At 46.3% G+C, this 22,923-nt stretch overlaps 1 protein-coding gene across 5 annotated transcripts in view; it reads left to right on the top strand.

The window, feature by feature from the left end:
• Nucleotides 1-22,923, top strand: part of PPARA (peroxisome proliferator activated receptor alpha) — a 264,838-nt gene that overhangs the window by 224,180 nt on the left and 17,735 nt on the right. For all 5 annotated transcript variants that reach the window (XM_085652413.1, XM_085652414.1, XM_085652415.1 and 2 more), the window contains one exon: nucleotides 5,020-5,222. In XM_085652413.1, coding sequence (XP_085508539.1) covers nucleotides 5,020-5,222 — 203 coding nt within the window. The remainder of the gene's footprint in view (nucleotides 1-5,019; nucleotides 5,223-22,923) is intronic.

Genomic DNA, 22,923 nt, shown 5'->3' with positions numbered 1-22,923 from the left:
ATACGAATTAGTCACCTGTGTTATTAGCAATGGTAGCCAATACCTAAGGACTTCTCGGTATTTTAGTTTTTTGTTGTTTTGACGGTATTATGGATTATTTGTTTATCAACTGGCTGCTATTCCCACAAATTGCAGCCAGTTGGGAAGTTGGGCCTTATAAAGACCGCATAATCGGTGGCTTTGGTCTTGACATAAAACTTGGTGAAATGCCGTTCAGCCGGTTTTTCTCTATCATGGAGAAAAGAATCATAAAGAAATGAAAACAGCAAATTTGGAATCCCCCTTTTCTCTTGGCCCCCGCTTAACGGATCTACATGAAACCTCAGAGGAAGAACCCAAAGTGGGTGTACTTTTTAGGTCTCGGCTAGCGAAGGCTGCGCTTGCACAGTCTCGCTCGCGAGATTTAATGACTTGGAGAAGAGGGGCTTAAACCCGCCCCTCTTCTCCCCTCTTCTCCATTGGCTGGCCTCTTGAATGCTGGCCAGCCATTGGAGAAGAGGTTTGTCTCTCCGAACAGGCCCTGTCCTTTTCGGATTCGGGGGCGTCTTTTTTGCTACTTTTCTCATTTTGGCAGCCCGGCCCTTTTTTCGCTGGTGGGCGTGTTTTTTTTTTTTTTTTTTTTTTGCATCTGAGGGTTCAGCCATTTCGTGCGCGGCGGGACTGGGAACGGAGCAGCAACAGTCCTTCGCTCGCAGTACCACAAAGCCGTCCCTGCATAAAGGCTAAAAACATTTGCTGTGATCACTCCACACACAGAATACCCATGTTCTATTTTTGTCCGTCTGGAACTAGCAGGGCGGGTTTTGTAAAAGTAAAAAAAAAAAAAAAGGTGAGCGCGTCATTATTTGCCAAACCTTGGCCAAACACAATGTCTGTTCTGTGCCTTCACGCGGTAAGACTGTGCTCTATGCAAATCAGAATGTTCACGAACGAGTAATGTTCATGACAATCTGTAACTTTCAGTGAAATCTGTTCTTAAATGTAGAACTCCAAGTGCAATTTCGGTGGCCTCGCTATTTTATCTGATGAAAAACTAGACGATTCGCTATTTCGTTTGCGGGTGCCCACCCCACTGGTGTTTGCTTTCTTGATGATGGCGGGTGCCCACCCCGCTTATTTTATATTCAAATTACGAGGGAGCCTACCCCTCTTACTGCCGAAGCAACAGAATCACCGCCGCGGCCCCACAGGAAGCCAGACATCCTTGCCCGGGACTTGGGCGGAGCCTGCGGTGTAGCAGGAAGTGTCTGCTCAAATGGGGCTCCCGTGCGCTGTTGGGAGCCCCGGTGCGCGCTGAAGAAAGTCCAGGCGGGAGCCCACCCCGCACTGGACAGCACCCACAACGAAGGAGGCAGCCTGGGGCCTCGCGGGCCCCATCCTGAAGTCCCGGTCCCGAGACGGGGTACCGGGTGAAGCCTGGTGCAGCAGCAAGGCGGGGCTCAGTTGAAGGTACTCTGTACCCTTACTATGTTTCCTGAGCAAGGATTTCTGAGGGGTGGGAGTTACATAGGTATCTGCCTCCACAGTTCATCTCTGCCTCCACAGTTCATCCCTGCCCTGAAGTTCTCGGAGTTTGTTTGGGACTTTACTGCTATTTATGGAAGCTGCCTTTAGAATAAATCAGCATCTCCCTTAGTTCCTTTCTCTTCCCGTCTGTCCTTCCTCCCTTCATTTTACAGTTTCTTTCTCATACCTTCTATCATTTTCCCTTCTTTCTACTTTCCTTCTCTCCTTCCTTCCTTTATCCCTCCCTTCTGTCCTTCCTTCCTTTATCCCTTCCTTAACTCATTCCTTCGTTTTACCACTTCTGTCACTCTTTCCTTCTCTCATTCCTTCCTTTATTCCTTCTACCCAAGGACCAAACAGAGGACTTCTCTCTCGGCACACACACAATAACATCACACGTTAGTCAGGAGGCACACACATGCTTTATTTATTGACATAAATAAATCAACAAATCAGCCTAACAATAACTAAATAAAGCAAGACGGAGTGTTCTTAAAGTGGGCAGATTGGTTTTATTCAAACCCCAAAAACATTAGCGTCATTTTACCGAGTTTGCCAGTGAAGCGCTGTTCCCCCGCCCCCCTGGGGAAGTGCGCCAAACCTGGAGGTATTGCAATACAAAATGTGTAGGGCGGTTTTGTGTTCACGAATGTGGGGCCATATTATCAAGTAACAGCGATAACATTATCGCCGTTCCTTGATAATATGTTCCAAGGTGTTTTTAAGCCATACTGCTTACGTTTTGTAAGCATATAAGCAGTAGACATTGAAATGGGTCCTTTCTGGGCCCTGTAGTTTTCAGGCAAAAATACTTGTTGATTTCTGCAAAAATGTAAAAGCGTTAAGTTGTTCCTGCTTACATTTCACATGCTTTATTTAATGGCTCTGTGTGGGTGGCTTTGTGTGTGTGGCTCTGTGTGTGGGTGCAAATGCAATAGGTCTCGCATTTGAGAGAGATTGAGCTATTGACATTGTAAATAACAATGCCGTTTCTATAAATGTTTTAAAAACAAAAACATAAACAAAAATAATTTCATGAGCAATGCCAATAGCTCTAACTTTAACAATGCCGAGACCATTGCATTGTAAATGCTTGTTTTGGTGAGGCATGGGTTATGGATTGCACTGCAAACCATAACTGGCAAATTTCTGAGGTTTTACACACAAGCCAGCTCCCCTCACCTTGACTGACCACATATTATCCGCTTCGACCTGCTCATTGCCACGGACACAGAACAGCACCTCCTAAAACTACCTGAAGAAACTGGAACAGGATCTGGAAAAAAGCATGAACCACAGAGCTCCAAGGCCCCTACACCACCACAACCTTTCTTGATCCATCACCAACTTAAATACCTAGGTTACCTCTTGTGTCAACACCCTAGCCCCGCTCAAAGCCATCACTACCAGGACCAGTGTGCAAGCAAGCAGTTAAATAGAAGAACTTAGACTCACCAAACGCCACTGCGCAGCAATGCAGATGGAGCAAGCCAGCTTTCCAGTTCTACCATCAGCAGATAAGATCTACCAAGCTGTCAGCTCTGATAAAACGTATTCAAAACAGCACAAACAATGCCAAATAACTCTTCACCATCTTAAAGAATTTCACCTCACCCTCCATTTGTTCCATAACCAACACCCAATTTATGACCACTGTAACCAGCTCTCCCACTATTTCAGCGACAGGATCTGCAGCATCTACAACAGTATTAATCCACAGCCGGACCCATCCACCATCGCATCCATCCCTCCCGTCTGATGAGGCAGATCCCCCTGATACATGATCACCTGGCCCATCACTATCTTGACAGAAACCTCAGTGACCATGCAATCTGTTCACTCAGAAGCCCTGTCGGATACCTGCCCACACTTCATCTGCACCAAAGGACTGAACCCCATCTGCACAGCTTTGACCCAGATACTCAACAACTCACTCAATACAGCCACATTCACAGATGCATAGAAACACGCCATCATACTCTCCCTTTTGATGCAACTCACAGCATACCCTAAGCTAGCTAATTAAGTATCAATCACCTCACAGTCCGGGAGAAAATCCTCAAAAGTGACTGGCCAGCCACCTCAATTACAACCACCTCCTCAGCCCCACCCAGTCCAGATTCAGGTCAACCACAGCACCAAGTCCACCCTCATTGCCACCACAGACGATATTCGACTGATCATATGCAGAGAAGACAGCACCCCATCTTCATTCAAGAACTTCACAAGGCTGCCATACGAGATCCTGCTCTCCATTGGATCTGCTCCTTTCTTACCGGATGTACCCAGTACAGCCTGGCCACTTTCAACTCAGCCACCGCCACCAATCTCATCTCGCAAGTGCCCCAAGGATCATCTCTCAGCCCCACGCCTTTCAACACCTACATGGAACCGCTAGCCAACATCATCCAATCGCATGGAATCAACATCATCTTCTTTGTCAACGACACCCAGCTCATCAGCTGGATGAAGATCAATTGTCTGAAACTAAATACAGGCAAAATAGACGTGGTACTCTTCGGCAGGAGCACTTCCCTTTGGAAGTCCACCATGTAGGCAGCAGAACTCTGAACAGCACCCAGCCTGGCCAGTCAAGCCAAGAACCCGGTGGACGACGGCTCTCGATGACCAGCCAGGTCAACCAGGTCACCTCATTGTGTTTCTACATGCTAAAGAGCCTCAGAAAAATCTGCCTCCCAATCAACACATACAAAAAGAACAATTGATGGACAAAATGATGAACAATGTCAAACACTCCCCCCCCCTCCCCCTTTCCCCCCAGTACAGAGATCTGGCCCTAAATCCATTGTCTAGACTCAGCCATATGAAAATCAGTCTTGGCCCGGCTGCGTATAGGAACAGTCCAGCCCAAACTACCATGCCAGGTCCTCCCTGAACCAAAAACAAGGATTCAAGGACCGGTTTCGGGATATCACCCCTCATCAGCCAGGATAGCTTGAATCCAGTGGCATAGCGAGCACGGAACCCACGTCTGGGTATACTCATCCCACTCGGGTGACAAATGCAAAAAGAACAATTGATGGACAGAATGCTGAACAATGTCAAACAGTCACCCCCGCCTCCCCTCCCTTGCATTCCTGCATGGTTTCACCCAGATGTTGGGGCTGCACCCATCCTGAAATCGCCTTGTAAAAAACACAACACTTCTAATTCTGATCCATAAGAATCTAAAGGCCACTTGTAATGAGGTCCTTAACGTCCCTTCACCCACCCATTGTCTCTGTTCTCTGCCTGTGTCTTTCCCTTTGGCATGGATGAACAGAAATAAAGGGAAAAACAACTGGGGTCTGGGAAGCGAGCAGCCATGTTTAGTGCAGGGCATGGGCTCCTGTGCTTGAGGGATGTCCAATAAATAAGGAGAACAGGGTCTGTATGCCTGGGACTACAAGTCACTATGTTGCTTAGCTTGAATGTTTTCATATTTGGTATGTAGCCCATTACTGTGTATGATTTGTTTTCATGGTTATATATTTGACACTTTTCTTTCCCTAGCAATCCGTTTTGGACGAATGCCGAGGTCTGAGAAAGAAAAACTTACAGCAGAAGTCCTAACCTGTGAGCAAGATCTGGATGTTTCACAAATGGCAGATCTGAAAGCTCTTGCCAAGCTCATTTATGAAGCCTATCAGAAAAATTTTAATATGAACAAATTAAAAGCTCGAGCCATTCTCACTGGGAAAACCAATAACAATCCAGTAGGTACTTGTTTTATCTGAGTTTGCAGCAAGGTAATGAAAGATCAAATGCACGTTAAATACAGCTTATCATCAAATGTACCAGATACATGCATGACAGATGATGGGTGCCATGCACATTATTGTATGCTGACTCGTGATTGCCACGTTTGTTTAATCCAATGCCACAGAAAAACGTTTTCGTCTGATTTTTATCTGTCTGGGAGATTTTCGTTGATGCCCTATGGACTCCTTGCACACGTGCATTTCTGCATAGTGTATGTTGTATTTGACCTGGTTAAAAATGAGTTAAAGGGACAATAAAGCCCTTATTATAGGAGCATTTTATCTGAATGTAGATATTGTGGCTACTCAGCATGAGGTTAGATATTAATTGTTACAAGTTTTTATGTGAGTAGCATCTTCCAATGCAACTTGAGATTGTGTGGCATTATTTTGTTTTTTTAGCTTTCAGTTGAAATAATCATACAAAAACCTACAATGGGCTAAGATTCGACACAATGCTTACCACTGGTAGGTTTTCTTGTCACTCCCATTGGTGTGCTTCTTATTCAGTTGCTTTCCTTCTTCGCGTGCATTTGTCTTTCTCCTGGAGGTAGCTTCTTTACTATCCTCTTAATTGGATGACTTGTATCCTTCCACTGCTTATATTATAGGAACTACTTGTTCGAGGCATATGAGCTGCAGATTGTACACTTAGCATAGATCGCCATCTGGTGTTGGGCCCGGATGTTTGCAGTTTGTTTTTGTTCTTTGGACAGTCTTTGGAAGTCACGAGTTCGGTGACTCCTCCTTCGGTCCGTACTGCGCATGGGCTTCGGCTCCATCCTCAGATTGTTTTTTTTCCGCCATCGGGCTCGGATGTGATACTTCGTGCTCCGGCTTCGAACTTCTACGGTTCCAGCCTCGACGGAAAATCCTCGTTCTTCGAGTTTCTTCATCTATACTTCATCTCTCGAAGCGGCACTTTTCTCCATTCCGCACATCGGCACCGGCCTTCGGGCCCTCCTCGACTCCGGTCCCGGCCGATGGAAAGGACTCAGTTCAAAAAGTGCCCAAAATGTGGGTCTAAATTTCCCCACACCGACCTCCATCAGGTGTGTAACCTTTGCCTCTCTCCAGAACACGAGGCTAGAGACTGCCCCGCCTGTAAGTCTTTTCGCTCAAAAAAGACCATCCGGGATCGAAGAGCTCGACGCACCATGGCGCACGCATCGACCGCGGCTCCACCGGACATCTTCGGAGACGACACCGGAGCTTCGGGGCAACAACACACCGAGCTGGAGGAAGACGTCGTCAGCGCTTCCGAGGCCGACGACTCCGACGTGGAGGACATCACACCGGCGCAGAGGGTCGTGAGTACTCTACCCCCTCCCACCCCCGCGCCCAAAACCAGAGAGACTCAGGTTACACCCTCGCCTGCAGGCCTGGGTAAAACCAAGCACACAGCTTCTATCACCCCACCTTCGGGCCCGGTGTCGAAGCCTCAAGTCTCACGGCAGCTCGGGCTCGAGCCAGCCGACTCCTGGTGCCGATAAACACCGTCCGGCACCGAAGAAAGTGACGCCCAGCTCGACTCCGAAGCCACCGGTGCCGAAGCCTGGACTTTCGGTGCCGACAAAACACAAACACAAATCCCTCGGCACCGACGCTCCGGCACCGAAAACTACTTCGACGCCGAAAAAACCGGAGGTTCCAAAAGAGAAAACATCAAAATCCTCGGCTCCGAAAACATCGGCGCCAGCGGACGATTCGGTGCCACTGGACCTCTTTACACCAGATCCTTTACAAAAGACCTTATTTAAGGATCCAAAGACTGGGCTATTGACTTTAGTTGTCAAGAAAAGACGTCTTGACACACCGGCTCCTCCTCCACCGCCCAAGCGGAAGGACTCTGCTACTTCTCCTCTCAGAGTGCCCTCCCCACTACCTCCCCCTCCCCCTCCTCCACCTCCACCTCTTCCACCCCCTCCCCCTCCCAGGTCTCCGCCACCCTTGCCTCATCATTCCCCGACCCCGTCCCCAGATCCGGATTACGGGGATCCAGATTATGACCCGGCGGACGCCCCAATGGACCCCACTCCACCGGGGACCCCAGACCCATGGGAAGATTACCAAAACCCTGACATACCGGATGTGCCTCAGGACGACCTATACCCACCCAGGCCGTCTCCCCCAGAGGACTCATTAGGGTTTCACCACTTAGTGCAGAGAGCAGCACACTACCATGGGGTGGAAATGCATAGTGAACCAGTGGAAGACGACTTCTTACTGGATACATTTGATATTCAGGATAAGTCCACAGCTATCTTGCCCATGCTTAAGGGTGTCACCAAGCATGCTGCAGAGGTGTTCAAAGACCCTGTCAGGGCCAGGGTCTTAAACCCTAGAATAGAAAAAAAGTATAAGGCGGCACCCACAGACCCTACATACATTAAGGGCCCTGCTCCCTTAGATTCCCTAGTTGTGTCCACAGCTAGAAAGCGGTCTAACTCCCAGTCCTCAGGAGAGGCCCCACCGCCAGATAAGGAATCCAAACTTCTAGACGCGTCTGGCAAACGCACCGCCTCACAAGCCGCGAACATCTGGCGCATTGCAAATACACAAGCGCTGCTTGCGCGCTATGACAGAGCACACTACGATGAGCTTGAGGCTCTTATACAGCACCTCCCAGAAAAACACAAACGCAAAGCTCATGACCTGATACAGGAGGGTAAGCTAATTACTAACACCTCCATTAAATGTGCCCTCGGTGCAGCCGACACTGCTTCTAGAGCCATAAATACTAGTGTCCTGCTTCGTCGTCATGCCTGGCTCAGGATCTCAGGGTTCAAGCCTGAAGTCCAGGCATCCATACTAAATCACCCCTTTGACCAACAAAATCTCTTCGGGCCAAAGGTACACGAAGCATTAGAAAAAATGAAAAAGGACACAGACACAGCAAAGTCTATGGGGGCATTACAATCACAGACCCCTAAACGCTCCTTTCGACGCTCATCCTTTCGTAGCACAGGCAGAGGCTACTCCACCGATAGCGCCTCTACCTCCTACAATTCCCCTCCTCAAAATACCTTTTCAAAGGGCTACCAAAGGGGTGGTTACAGAGGCAACAACAATAAGGGCAGGGGCAAAACTAACACCACCCGTTCTGCCACCCCGCCCGCACAATGACTTCCCTCCGCTCCCCCCAGACCATCCCACTCCGGTCGGGGGCAGACTACAAAACTTTATCCACGCATGGGAATCCATAACATCGGACAAATGGGTGACCCAAATTATTCGGTCAGGGTACTGTCTCGAGCTAACATCTACCCCACCCAATATCCCACCAAGGCACCGTCCAATGTCTCAAGAACATTCCACACTGCTCAAACAGGAGGTGCTCTCCCTCCTCCAAAAACACGCTATAGAGCAGGTCCCCGTCAATCAGCAAAATCTAGGGGTCTACTCTCTGTATTTCCTAATACCGAAGAAAGACGGGACCCTGAAGCCCATTCTGGACCTCCGGCCTCTAAATGCATACATACATTCAGACCATTTCCACATGGTCACCCTACAACAAGTCCTCCCGCTCCTCTGTCAGGGAGACTTTCTCACTACCTTGGATCTCAAAGACGCATACTTTCACATTCCAATACACCCTTCTCACAGGAAGTACCTCAGGTTTGTGGTGGACGGTCAACATTACCAGTTCACAGTTCTCCCCTTCGGGGTCACCACCGCACCACGGGTGTTTACCAAATGCCTAGCAGTTGTAGCAGCACACCTCAGACGTCAACATATTCACGTCTTCCCTTACTTAGACGACTGGCTCATAAAAGCTGCATCCTACAACCAATGTGTGCAACATACCAACAGCACCATTCAACTGCTCCACCAGCTAGGCTTCACGGTGAACTACCAAAAGTCCCACCTCCTACCATCTCACACAAAGCAATATCTCGGGGCCACTATAGACCCCTCCAAAGGTATTGCCTATCCAAACTCAGCCAGAATTGCAAGCATACAAGCCTTGCGCCAAACGTTCCTTCCTCAACACTCTCTTCCAGCAAGAGTGTTTATGAAGCTCATAGGGATGATGGCATCTTGCATTTTCATAGTGCCCCATGCAAGACTCCACATGCGTCCACTCCAAGAGTGCCTAGCACGACAGTGGAACCAGGCCCAGGGACAGATGACGGATCTGGTGTTGGTGGACGGCCGCACCCATCACTCTCTGCAGTGGTGGAACACCACAAACCTTTCCAAAGGGCGGCCGTTCCTGGACCCGGTTCCTCAGGTGATTCTAACAGCGGACGCATCGCTCTCCGGCTGGGGAGCGCACTTCTTACACCTCACAATGCAAGGTCTATGGACGCCACAGCAAAAGTCGCTCCAAATCAACCATCTGGAGCTCTTGGCGATCTTTCTAGCCCTAAAATCTTTTCAAAAACAGATTTCGGCCAAAGCAGTCCTCACTCGCACAGACAATATGACTGCAATGTATTATATCCAAAAACAGGGGGGGGGGACACACTCTCCCCAGCTCTCCCGCTTAGCCCAGAGCATATGGAGATGGGCAATTCCTCAAAACATCTTTCTCCTGGCACAGCATGTTCCAGGCGTACGAAACACCATGGCAGATCTGCTCAGCAGACAAACGCAACAACTACACGAATGGGAACTGCATACACAGGTTCTTCGCCCATTCTTCCAAAAGTGGGGGCATCCTCAGATAGACCTCTTCGCCACCCACGAAAACAAAAAATGCCCAAACTTCGCCGCCAGATACCCACACCCATTGTCCAAAGGCAATGCGATATGGATGAACTGGTCAGGCAAATTTGCATACACCTTTCCACCTCTCCCGCTAATTCCATTAGTGGTAAGGAAGCTACAACAGCACTCCCTCACACTCATTCTAGTAGCTCCAACATGGGCCAGGCAGCTCTCGGTGGTACCACATCAAAAACTGCACCTGTCCCCATGCCTCCTAACTCAGAACCATGGAGAAATCAGGCACCCGGACCCAGCTCAGCTCAACCTTGCGATCTGGCTCCTGAAATCTTAGAATTTGGGTACCTTAACCTTCCCCCTGATTGCATGAACATTATCAAGGAAGCCAGACGTCCTACCACTCGAGCATGCTATGCCGCAAAGTGGAAGAGATTTGTGGTTTACTGCCGTAACAATACAATCAACCCTTTAGATGCATCCATACAGCACATCATATGCTATCTGCTCCATCTTCACAGGTGTAACCTGGCATATTCATCCATACGCCTACACCTAGCAGCGATTGCTGCTTATCTACAAAACAGACAGCATTTATCACTGTTCAGAGTACCCGCTATTAAATCCTTTATGGAAGGCCTTAAACGAGTAATTCCTCCCAGGGCACCACCTTCCCCTGTATGGAATCTAAATGTAGTTCTTACAAGGCTAATGGGTCCGCCCTTCGAACCAATGCATAAATGTGAGCTACAGTTCCTCACCTGGAAAACAGCTTTCCTCGTAGCTATCACTTCCCTTAGAAGGGTTGGTGAAATACAAGCGTTCACTATACAGGAACCCTTCTTACAAATACATCACAGCAAAGTGATACTTCGTACAAATCCAAAGTTTCTGCCCAAGGTCATTTCCCCCTTCCATCTCAATCAATCGGTGGAATTACCTGTCTTTTTTTCGCAACCTCAATCTGTTGCGGAAAGGGCCCTACACACACTTGATGTTAAGAGGGCTTTACTGTACTACATACAGAGAACACAACCTTTCAGGAAAACTAAACAATTGTTTGTTTCCTTCTCTCCACCACATAAAGGCAACCCCATCTCTAAATCAGGGATAGCTAGGTGGATTGTAAAGTGCATACAAATTTGCTATCAAAAGGCAAAAAGAACATTATCTGTTCCACCTAAAGCCCACTCTACTAGAAAGTTAGGGGCTTCTATGGCTTTTCTAGGGAACATACCCTTAGATGACATCTGCAAAGCAGCCACATGGTCAACACCGCACACCTTCACAAAACATTACTGTGTAGATGTGCATTCCAAGCAACAAGCTAGTGTGGGCCAGGCTGTACTAAAGACACTTTTTCAAACCGCTGCAACGGATACCGGTGGTCGCCGCTAAGGTTGGGTACTGCTATATAATCTATGCTAAGTGTACAATCTGCAGCTCATATGCCTCGAACGGAATATGCTACTTATCAGTATGCATCTGTTCTTGGCATGTAGAGCTGCAGAGTTGTACACGCCCATGGGTTTCTCACTGTTATTACTACGCTCCATCATTTCCCTGTTGGCGAAAAACAATCTGAGGATGGAGCCGAAGCCCATGCGCAGTACGGACCGAAGGAGGAGTCACCGAACTCGTGACTTCCAAAGACTGTCCAAAGAACAAAAACAAACTGCAAACATCCGGGCCCAACACCAGATGGCGATCTATGCTAAGTGTACAACTCTGCAGCTCTACATGCCAAGAACAGATGCATACTGGTAAGTAGCATATTCCTTTCTGTCTCGCCTATCAGACAATGCAAGCTGTCCAAAGACTTTAGCGGTGAACAAACCACAACGAATTGTGAACCTGGCTGCATTACAACCATCCTGTATGGCTTGAGTCAAGACAGGCCGGAGGTCTTATGGGATACCTGGGAAGATTTGAGCCACTGAAACCCAAGGAGCATGTTATAGTAGTCCAGGAGGCATCAGGCTGCACGTCTTATTACTCACCAATCTCGCACTCAACACGTCCGCCCCTTGTTGAAACTTCTTCATTGGCTCCCAGTTGCCAAACGCTGCTTGTTCAAATTGGGCTGTACCATCTTTAAAGCCCTAACTGGTAGCGGGCCTGTTTTCATTTCTTCTCTAATCACTCGCTACCTCCCCACGCGTGCTCTCCGCTCGTCACAGGCCAACCTCCTCACCCCCTCCCGCTTTAACCGGAAAAAACATGGCGGGCTTAGTTTCTCTTACTTAGCACCTCACACATGGAATTCCCTTCCTACTGAACTCAGACTTGAAATATCCTATCCTCACTTTAGATCCCTTCTCAAAACTCTCTTATTCATTCAAGCCTACCAGTAACCTCTCGATCTAGTACGATATTGCAATAGCGCCATGAAACCTTTGGGTGTACGTGCGCTCTAGAAGTTCATTTAACATAACATCTGGCACTTACAGATCCCAGGGGGGGAAACCCTCTTCCCAAAGGTTTCCACACATTTGTACTCCCTATCCAGGGGAGTAGTTAAAAAGGTATTTGGGTTTTTCTGTTTTGTGGATGCGTGCAACACCAAGCTTTGGTAGAGGCGGAGGATGCACAGACAAAAACGCAGGGTCCCCTAGGGCAGGGTGGTAGCAACTCACAATTTGGCGATTGACTAGGGGGCCTGAGCTAGGTTTGGCCCAGGTTCCTAGGAGGGTATCTGTAAGTGCTTCATTAATGGGTAGGAGGAGCTCAGTAGATGGTTGCCCTAGCTTGAGTTCTTCTGTCAAGACATTAGTTTTGATCTCCAAGGAGGGGAGAAGGAGGTCAAGAACTTTGCAGTCATATGCATGACCATTACGCGGAAGCACTCTCCTCTGTGGCAGGACTAAGGGGTGAGAGAAGGCCCATCTAGGGGGAACTTTCAAGGCCACTGGCTTCTTGAAGGTCGTCATACCAATTTTCACTATGATATATTTGCCCCATTTCATCACCCGCCATCATAATTGTTGTCTGAATCCATATGAAATAAGGAATGCAATGTATGTGTCCTTCCTTGTAGAGGAGGCAAGTCAAAAAAGGGAGTCTGTGTTGCGATGAAAGAAGTGTGACCTCGGATTTGGTCATAAAGGCATCGACTCAGAGTGGGGAGAGCACAATGGGCAGCTCGTTCTCCGGCATCGGTGGAGTCTGCATTAGCGCCAAGGCCCCAGGAACCGGTGTGGAGGGTGACAGCAGAGTCGGGGCACAAGACGCCAGAGGTGCAGTGATAGATTTGGAGGCTCAAGCTGGTGCCAAAGGCAAACCCACTGTCCTTGTCCCAGATGGGAGATCTCTTGGCTCCTTGGAGCCTGGATGTAGGCACGCCACAAAGAGTCTGTAGGGATACGAATAGTCAGTGAATGGCGTTGCAGAACTCCTTGATCTGCCTGCATATCGCAGAAGGCCAGAGAAACTCTGGTCGTGCCGGAACAAGTTTTGGGATGGGCCCAAAGTTGACTGACTTCGGGAGCGAGATCAAGACACATGGCAACACCTTTGTGCCTTTAAAGTAGATTGTGAGTGGTGGGAAGGGGCAAATCCTGTTTGTATTTCTTATGTTTCCTTCTGTCTAACCCAAGACTTGGAGCTCGATGACAACTCACCTCAGGAACGACCCCAGTGCTTGGAGGTATATATCTTGGCCTCAAGGTCCTGTTTGGGCTTTGTGTTCATCGATGCTTAGTCACTGCAGGCTTAAGAGTTGTGACTCAAACCTAGCGACCACATGCAATCCTGATGAGGACCTGCCACAGGTGTTTATCTGCAACAGTCCTTACAGGGTTTGAAACCTCTCGTCTTGTGAGGTGACATTTCTCTTGCACACTGCAAAACTTTTGGGAAAAAACGGTTCCAAAGATACAAGATATAGCTCCAGATCCACTTCTGGTGGTGCAGAAAGAAAGGAACTGACGTCACGACGCTGGAGTGTCTCCTATGTTAACCACCCCCTCGTCATTTCTAAAGTAAAACGGTATCAGTGCGGAGCTGCACAGCACCACCTACCAGCTCATAGAAGTACTGCTGAAACATTTTTGGTCCAGAATCTGCTGTTAGAAGTCTCTATCAGAAACATGTATACATCCTTTTCTCTCCCTCGTCTCTAGCTCTTTCTTTCAAGGTGGTCTGTGTGAGGGGCAAGCATCACGTGCTGTCCAGGGTTGACGGGATGCAAATTAACACCAGTGCATCTCACACAAGTGTGTCCCTGGAGGAGCTGCTATTTGTATGACCCTTCGTTCTCCTCCCTACCTCTTGTAGCTTATAGGATCTTTTGCGGACTGTTGAACTTTGCTGCATTTCTTTTTATTGTGTCTCTTGTTGCTTTGTTCAAAATCACACAATGTGTGTGAATGGTGGTGCTGCAGGAACCGCCTATGTTAACATTTAATAAAGACATTTGGAGATGTATCTAAGATAACCGTATTATTGGCTAATAATACCTTCTCTCGCCTTCTCATGGTCTGCAGAGACCTAGGGGCATATGTATCAAAAACTGTATTTGCGATTCTCAAATAACGATTTTTTGAGAATCGCTATTTGCGAATTGCAAAACGGGATGTATTTAAAAATTCGAACATATTTTGCAAATGCTTAATATTCCTTAATTGCGATTAGCAAATTGGGAAATCGCAATTAAGGAATACCTTCCCATTCATTCCTATGGGCCAGGAGGCCCATAGGAATGAATGGGAAGCCACTCTCCAATTGCGATTCGCAATTTGCTAATCGCAAATTGAGAATAATTTCAAAGGTGCAAGGGTGTCATGATGACACCCTGATGCACCCCTGAAATGAGCATGCTCAATGATTATTAAGACCATTCACGTTCAGCTGAATCAATTTTAGCGGATCCATCATTATTATTTTTGGAGTTGTTTACTGCTTATGCTCTTAATCATTTGCTATTCAGAGAAAGCCATTTTCAGGGTTCCACCCGCCCTCTTTCTCCCTCCTGTGCCCCTTGCCTTCAACTTATCCCAACTCCCCCCTCTGACCCCTAAAGACCCATGAGCATTTGCGCCTATGCCCCAGAAAAACACACTCCATGTACAAAAGGGTGCAGTTATTGCACCAGTTGTGACCTTCCAGTCCCCCAAGCCCCTTGAACAAGGCAAATACATTTTTTCCATCTTTATTTTTAAGAGTGTTAGTTATAAGTGTTTCTTCTTTCCTTTGTTATGTAATTCATCAAGATGTGTGCGTGAAAGGGCTTTTCCATGGGTGTTGCTCTAAGTTTTCCCAGGCAACGCCCATGGATTCTGGCGCATTTCCAGATTTACTAGGTGTCCTAAATCTAGGAATGCGTCAGATTCTAACGCCTCCCAGGGGAGGAGTTAAAGTGGCGCAACAAGGAGAATTCTGCAGCACACATATAAGGAGGAACATGCCATCAGTGATTGTTTTTGTGCAGGAAACTGCACAAAAACAATCAAACCTGCAACGCAGGCACCCCTGCACCATGTTGCAAGGGTGCCTATGTTGGCACTAGGCAGCCAATTGTGAGCCAGCGCAGAGGAAAGCACAGGGAAGTGTTGTATTGTTGTAAATACAACAAATCCCTGCACTTTCCTAACTACGTAGCTCGGCGCAGCAAGATGACTTGTAGCACCTCGCTGCGTCATTATCTAGTAAATGTGCCCTCCGTTTCTAATCTGTTTCCACCTCACCCTACTTCTGTATCCCTTGTTAGCAGGTATCTTGAAATTGTATACCTTGCTTTCTCATTATTAGTACATGAAACAATTGGATTTCTACTTGAATTAATTTCAAAATTGAAAACTATGTTGTTTTAACGGTTGTCTAATACGAAATATATTCCAAAGAACATTCTAAGTATTGCATCCAGTGCGCACTCTATGTATAGGGTTTAGCGTACTCAAATACTTGTGGCTACCCTCTTTGATAGCGCATTCGTAATATCCTTAAATACACTCCCGCAAAGATGTGTGTATGTGTATGTATATGTAATATATATATATATATATATATATATATTCACTGAAAAAACCATAGGTTTCACACATGTTATAGTTAGCGGAAATTTTACTGATAAAAAACCAATGAAATTCCCCCGTTATAGTTAGTGCAGGCAACTATAACTCACGCGACCGCAATCCTCTGCTGATGCTAATACTGTATTTAGACACTTATTTGCCCATGTCTTCTTCCATACATTTTTAGCTATACATATATTACAAATATTTTTTTTTCATAAAGACACATATGTCATCAGCAGAAGATTGCGGTCGCGTGAGTTATAGTTGCCTGCACTAACTATAACGGGGGAATTTCATTGGTTTTTATCAGTAAAATTTCCGCTAACTATAACATTGTGAAACCTATGGTTTTTTCAGTGAATTTGCAAGGTTTTTTAAATGCTAATTCCTAACTATAACGTGTGTGAAACCTATGGTTTTTTCAGTGAATTTGTACGGTTTTTTAAATGCTAAGCTACTTTACGCCATTCGTGGCGTGCGCGCCCACTTAACGCAGTTTGTTCCGTGCGCGCACGGTGCGCTTCGCGCACCGCGCGCCCACTTTACGCAGTTAGTGCCGTGCACGCGCGGTGGGCACGCGGTGCGCTACGCGCACCGCGTGCCCACGTTACGCTAGATGGGCCATGTACGCACGATGCGCTTCGCGCACCGTGCGCACATGGAGGACATATGATGCACTTCGTTTTGAAAGGTAATATTTTAATTTTTCGTATATTTTATAAGCCATGCACAAATGGTGCCCTTCGGGCACCATTTGCTCACGGGGTGGAGAGAGTGTGGATAATTTTTTTTTTTTATTATTATTTTTTAAAAATATTTTAGTTTATCTCATCCCTAATAAACCATGCTCAATTGGTGCCCTGCGGGCACCAATTGCACACGGGGTGGAGAGAGTGTGGATAATTTTTTTTATTTTTTTATTTTTTACCATACGCGTACGGTAAGCGTAATCGGCGAAATTACCGAAAAAATAAAAATTCCGTTTTTGGCCTTGGGGGATCTTTGGGGACTCCCTCAACATGGCTATGTGTGTGGGAGCTGTCTAAACAGCCCCTTTACATGTTTTTGGGCTTTATATTTTAGAAATCGCTCTCAGTGCGAGAGAGAAAATGGCGGCCGCCGCTTCATGGTTTCGGCCGATTCGAATGTTTACTAAGATCTAAGAGCCAATCAGAATCGCGCTCGCGCACGCCACCGTACGCGTACAGTAAGCGTACCGTAAGCGCACCGTAAGCTGGCTCAGATATATATATTGATTTAAAGGCTATTTTCTCAGAATCTACTGAACAGATTTACACCAAACCTACAAAAGGCACTTCCTTGACCTGAGGACTACCTCTCTGCCAAATTTCTAGTAATTCTGTTCAGCCGTTCGGGCTGTAGCCCTGTCTAAAGGTCCTATGGAAAAATGCATGGGAAAAACGCGTTTTGGGACCCCCCTTTTATCTCAGCCCCCGCTTGACGAATCCCCCCGAGACTTTCAGGGTAGGAGCGGAGCGTAGCGCCCCACCTATTTTGACAAATTCGCGAGGATTCGTCGACCGGCGCCAAAGTTATTCAAAATAGAATGTTGCGGATTTCCTATGGAAACGTGGTCCTAACTATAACTACCTACTGGCGACCGCCAGTAGGTAATATATATATATATATATATATATATATATATATATATATATATATATATCCAAGTCTAAGCTTCCTCCCATATATAATGCGTTTTGTGGGAGTACACATATATTTATTTTAAAAACTCCTTACTACCTCTTTACCTCACCCACCCCTGAGACCTAAAACCCATTACTACACCTAAACCCCAACCTCCTTTTTAGCTTCTCTGTTCAGCACCACGAAATTCCTCAAGTGGTCAGATGGCTGCATTTCTTTCTCAGTAGAAAAGAAACAAGCATTTTCAATGCAATAGGTCTCGCATTTATGAGAGTTTCAGCTACTGGCATTGTACATGACAATGCCTTTTAATCATATCTTGTTTTTTAAAACAGATAAATAAAAGGCATTATAATTTATAATGCCAATAGCTTAAACTCTCGCAAATGCGACACCTATTGCATTGCAAATGTGTACTATAAAAAAAAAATAGTTAGGGGGAGCAGGCAGGATAAAGCTATTTAAGAAAATAGAGCTTGGAGGCTGTAATTAAAGCGTACAGAGCAACAACACATGTAACAGGGGGTGTCACTATGGGAGGTTACAAAATGAGACAAGGCGGTACTAAGGAGGGACTACTAAGCCTTTTAACCAATGAACAGCCACAGTTTATACGGTTTGTAATAAAGGTTAAAATAATGACTTACATATTCATAGTGCTTTCGGTCAAAGGCTGGGACCTCACAACACTATGAACCCCAAGGTCCCTATTCTCCACTTCACCAACCAGAATTCAGTTCTGCTGCGCCCAGTTACACACACAGATATGTGCAAAGATATGTGCAATGCTCACATTACCCAAAAGAGATTTCATAACGTAAATTAGTGTATTTCTCACTGATTTGTTTCACTTGCATTTATTTTTCTTTTAAGTTGTGCGTTATTTTATATGAAGCTACCGGAAGGTGAAATACCAACACAATAGTTACAGAATATTTTGTTCTTTTTAGCCACACATTTGATCCCGCCCCCACCCTCAGTGCACTTCAACCACTGCTTAGAGGAATTTTTGGTGTTGAGGCACTAGATAGACGACATGTGGTTTCGTGACAGACATCTGTCTACGACAGGAGCAGCATGGTTTAAACCCTGTGGCTTTGGCGAGAGATATCACTGCACTTTGTCAAAGGTTGCACATTTTTACAAAAAGTAGAATACTTGACGGAGCTGACCTCTGAATTCACGGGGAAGAGAGGAGAACAACGGTCAGTGCGAGAAGGGTGGCGCCTATATGTAGGTCTGGGTAGTCTGAAGGGAGATGGAGTTGCAATGGAGGCCTTTAGCACTACCTGCGATATGCAGGGGTTACCGCAAGAGTTTCTGGATCCAGTGTGACGCCTGGGGAGATTCACAGGGTGAGACATCTGTGGTTAGAACTAGCACTGATAAAACAACTAAAGAGTGACACTATTTTACAGCGACACTGGTGCCTGAACAGGGTGAGAAAGGCCCGCAATTTACTAAGGTTTTTCACTGCCTTAAGACATTTTCAATACTCTTAAAACAGAAAATGACGAGCGTAACTCAGTCTGTTTCAAATACGTACAAAACACTTGGTAAATTATGGTAAAGAAAATCTGACGTTTCCAAATGCACCAACGGAGAATTAAATAGCGCGACACATGACTAGAGCTGCCGAGGGAGGCCACTTCAACCCCCGATGACTGCCCCTGAACCTCCCTACACGTGCTGTGACTACTATCGGCCTATGAGGCCTGGCCATCTGGCGATGACGACTTCATCCATTATTATGTTGTTGCGTCATTCACATTTTTTTCCCACCCATTCCAGCATGCATTAAGGGGCAATTTCGCCATGACTTATGGCATGCTTCCCTTTCACAAGGTGCAACAATGCTAATACCTTCGTTTTTTAGACCAAAAGGCTTTTTGTCTTTAGCCAATGTTTTATTTTTAAATTGATGGGAGCCCAGCAGCTTCTTGAACAATACAATTTTAAAGATCTCATGACAAAACAAAATGAAAATTGTCAGAAGGCTGGTGGCCAGCGCCAGACCTATTAGCTTTGCCAATGCTTGTTTTTTCTCTTGCAGCCACCCATCTGTATAATATGGCAAAAAAAAAACAAAAAAACATTGTCCAATGCTTCTCTTAATCCATAACTGGCCACTGATCTTTATCTACAGAAAAAACTCAGATAATACAAAGAAATCCGAATATACAATAGAGAAATGTATTGAAAAGGAAAACAACCTGGCCAGACACAGTCAGTGCAAACTTCATTCAAAGCCATGACAGAAAGGTGTTCGCCAGGCATGTGTCGCCAGGCTCCCTCCCTCCATTAAGTTAAAAACGCAATGTAAACTATTTCATGAACTGCATTATGAACATCCAGATTTCACAATACAGAATAAATATTTATGAAGCAATCACATATAATAAATACTAGATGTGCACTCTTCCTTGCAAGAGATATTGTATACATCAAGGTGTTAGAAGCCCACCCATTGTTTAGCATTTGTTGGCTTCATTGTCACTCATATTTGCCGTTTTATAAGTGGCCCATGTTTGCTGGCTTCCCTCTCATCTTTGTGGGCAGAAGAATGGGCCAAGTACTGATTTCTTCAGCTTGATTACTGTCCTGCTGCTGATCGCGCTGTGATTGAGGCACTACTTTAATTTGTTCTTCTTCCCTGTATTCCTTATTGAACTTCTTGTAGCTATGTTTTACTGTGCCACACACACTATAATGAAGTTTTTTTTTAGGTCTCGCCTACGCAGCGCGCATGCGCTGCATAGGAGGACCTTTAGCCGTCGATCTGCTCTTTTTGGAAGCACACACTTGTGCTTGTGGCGGCATCCAGCTTGCGGGAGCGAGTAGGGGCGCGCCACAAGCACGAGTGCAGTGCTTCCAAAAAGAGCAGACTGCGCACGCACGCACCACTCCCGGGCTTGTTAGGTCTCGCCTAGGCCAATCGCGGCACCTCGCGATTGCTGCAAAAGTAAAGAAATAGATGTTTTTTTCTATTTCTTTACTTTTGTAGCAATCGTGGGTGAATCGCGGCACCCGCGCTTTACTTTAATCATGTTAAAGGTAAAGCGCGGGTGCCGCGATTGCTACAAAAGTAAAGAAATAGAAAAAAACATCTATTTCTTTACTTTTGCAGCAATCACGGCACCCGCGCTTTACTTAGCACAGGTGCCGCGATTGCTGCAAAACAGGTAAATGTATATCACCTTATGTATTTAGTTTACAAATGTGTCGGACTATGCAAAAAATAAAAACCTATTCTCGGCATCACTATACTGAAGGCGCGGTACGATCATTTGGAGTCAGTCTTCACAGCAGAAGGATGCGACAGACCAGCAGCTCGCAGACGTAAAACACCAAAGGCTTATCTATATAACCTACACTTATCTCCGCATCAAAAGAAAGAGACCAACAGGTATTCCTGCGACTCGATGGCCAGGCTGCTTAACTCTGTTACCTCGCCCTAGTGCTCCGCTACAGTGTTGGTGAGGAAATTCTGTACATGGGAAGATCCTGTACGTAACAGAGCAGTCAGGGTAGATACTTGGGGTTACAGGATGTACAGTGGATTAGCTAGTCTGCACCTGACCGATGCAAGATGTATTAAACTCACTCCGTACCTTGTTGTTGAGGCTCAGCTCACCCCTAGGCCGTCGCTGTACACTCAGCAGGATTTCGTTCCCATCGTCCAAAAAGCGGTCCATCTCCACGTGTGTGGCTAGCGCCTCCACAGCCTCCTCCTCGCTTCTGGAAATACCGAAGTAGTTACGAGAGGTGCAAAGAATGAAGCGCTTTCTGGGGTCCTCCATGCTGCCCGGCATCTTTTCTGCTCCAGCATCAGCACACGGGCACAGGACACAGGAACCTATCACACTGTAGGCCAGACGCTAACTGAGTGCTCCGCCGCTGTCATGGAAACACGTCACTGATACTAGAGCTGCCACAGCAGACATAGCAAATTCAATTGGAATGAAGAGCGGCCATATTGGGAGTGGGCAAATATGACGATTTCACAAGGTTATTCGACCCCTCAATGAAAATATTTTTTGTGTGTACGGTAGATACGGGTTTTAGTCCTTTTTCTTTGTCGATGTTACAGAGGAAAGTCTAAATCGGCAGCCTCACAGTATTGAAATTAGTAACGAATTAGAGCGATGTCCTTTCCTGTGGCCCACAAAAATAATGTCTGCTTTCCTAGTATTTTTTGTTGCATTGAGCCGAGCTGCGTTGCGTCCTCTGCCTTTGGATTTGCTGGTTAACCAATTGCTAACATTTACATTTAATGGACAACCTCGTGAGAAAGTTTGTTTCTTCTTTGGCTGTATGCCTTTTCCCTTTTTTTGCATAACGAGAGACCCCTTTTTCCTTACCTCCAAAGACCCCTTAATATTCGGATCTGATCTGGAATGTGTGTTTTTTATTTATCAAAAAAAGTACGGAAACTATTATTGTAAAAATTAACACGATTAGGAAAGTAATTCCCAATAGATCCAGCATAGCTTCCAAGTTTCTCAGGTCCATGCATGATGTGCTGCTCCACTCCAGGTTTTTTTCCTTTGAATTCTGGGACTTGTAGTCCACGTTTATAATAGAATAGTCCTAGACTGGAGCAGCGCACCATGCATGGACCTGGGAAACTTGGTAGGGCTCATATTTACTTTCAAATTTCACTATACTAATTCACCACTAATCCTTTATGGGTTCTGGAGTAGTATGCTACTTGCCGAAAAAGTGCTTTGAGGGGTAGTAAACGCTATGAATATGCAGTACAATACAATATCTGCCAACCAGGGCCAGACTGGGTGTAGCAGGCACCGGTTTCCCTGGTGTGCCGGAAGGGTGGAGGCTGTTTTTGATACTGGGGGCCGGTTTTGCAGTAGTGCTGCAATATCGGCCCCCTGTAACAAGAGCGCAGCAGTGTTTCCCACACCACCCCCACCCGAAGGGGCAGGTCCGACGTAATTGCCAGGGCTGGTTTGCGTTTCCAGTCCAGCCCTGCTGCCAACTCACACAGTGTCACCGTATGACACACGATATTGGCTCCAATCATACGGTGTCCTGGTGAGGAGCCGATATCACACGGTTGCAGGAAAAACAAGCATTGGCATAGCCAATAGGTCTCGCTTTTGGGACCTTATAAGTGTTTAGTTATGCAGCACAATATCCTTGATGCAACAACATCAACTGTTGCATGGCTAAACACTTATAAGGTCCCAAAGGCTATGCAAATGTTTGTCTCCTTTGAAATGGATGTTTGTGACAACAGAGGCTATTATGCTTTTACTGCGACTACAGATGTTATCCTCTTCCAAATTTAT

Source organism: Triturus cristatus, chromosome 4_1 (genome assembly GCF_964204655.1).
Source record: "Triturus cristatus chromosome 4_1, aTriCri1.1, whole genome shotgun sequence".
NCBI classification, from domain to species: Eukaryota; Metazoa; Chordata; class Amphibia; order Caudata; family Salamandridae; genus Triturus; species Triturus cristatus.
Note: the sequence above shows the minus strand (reverse complement) of the source record. Positions and strands in the feature narration are given on the sequence as shown.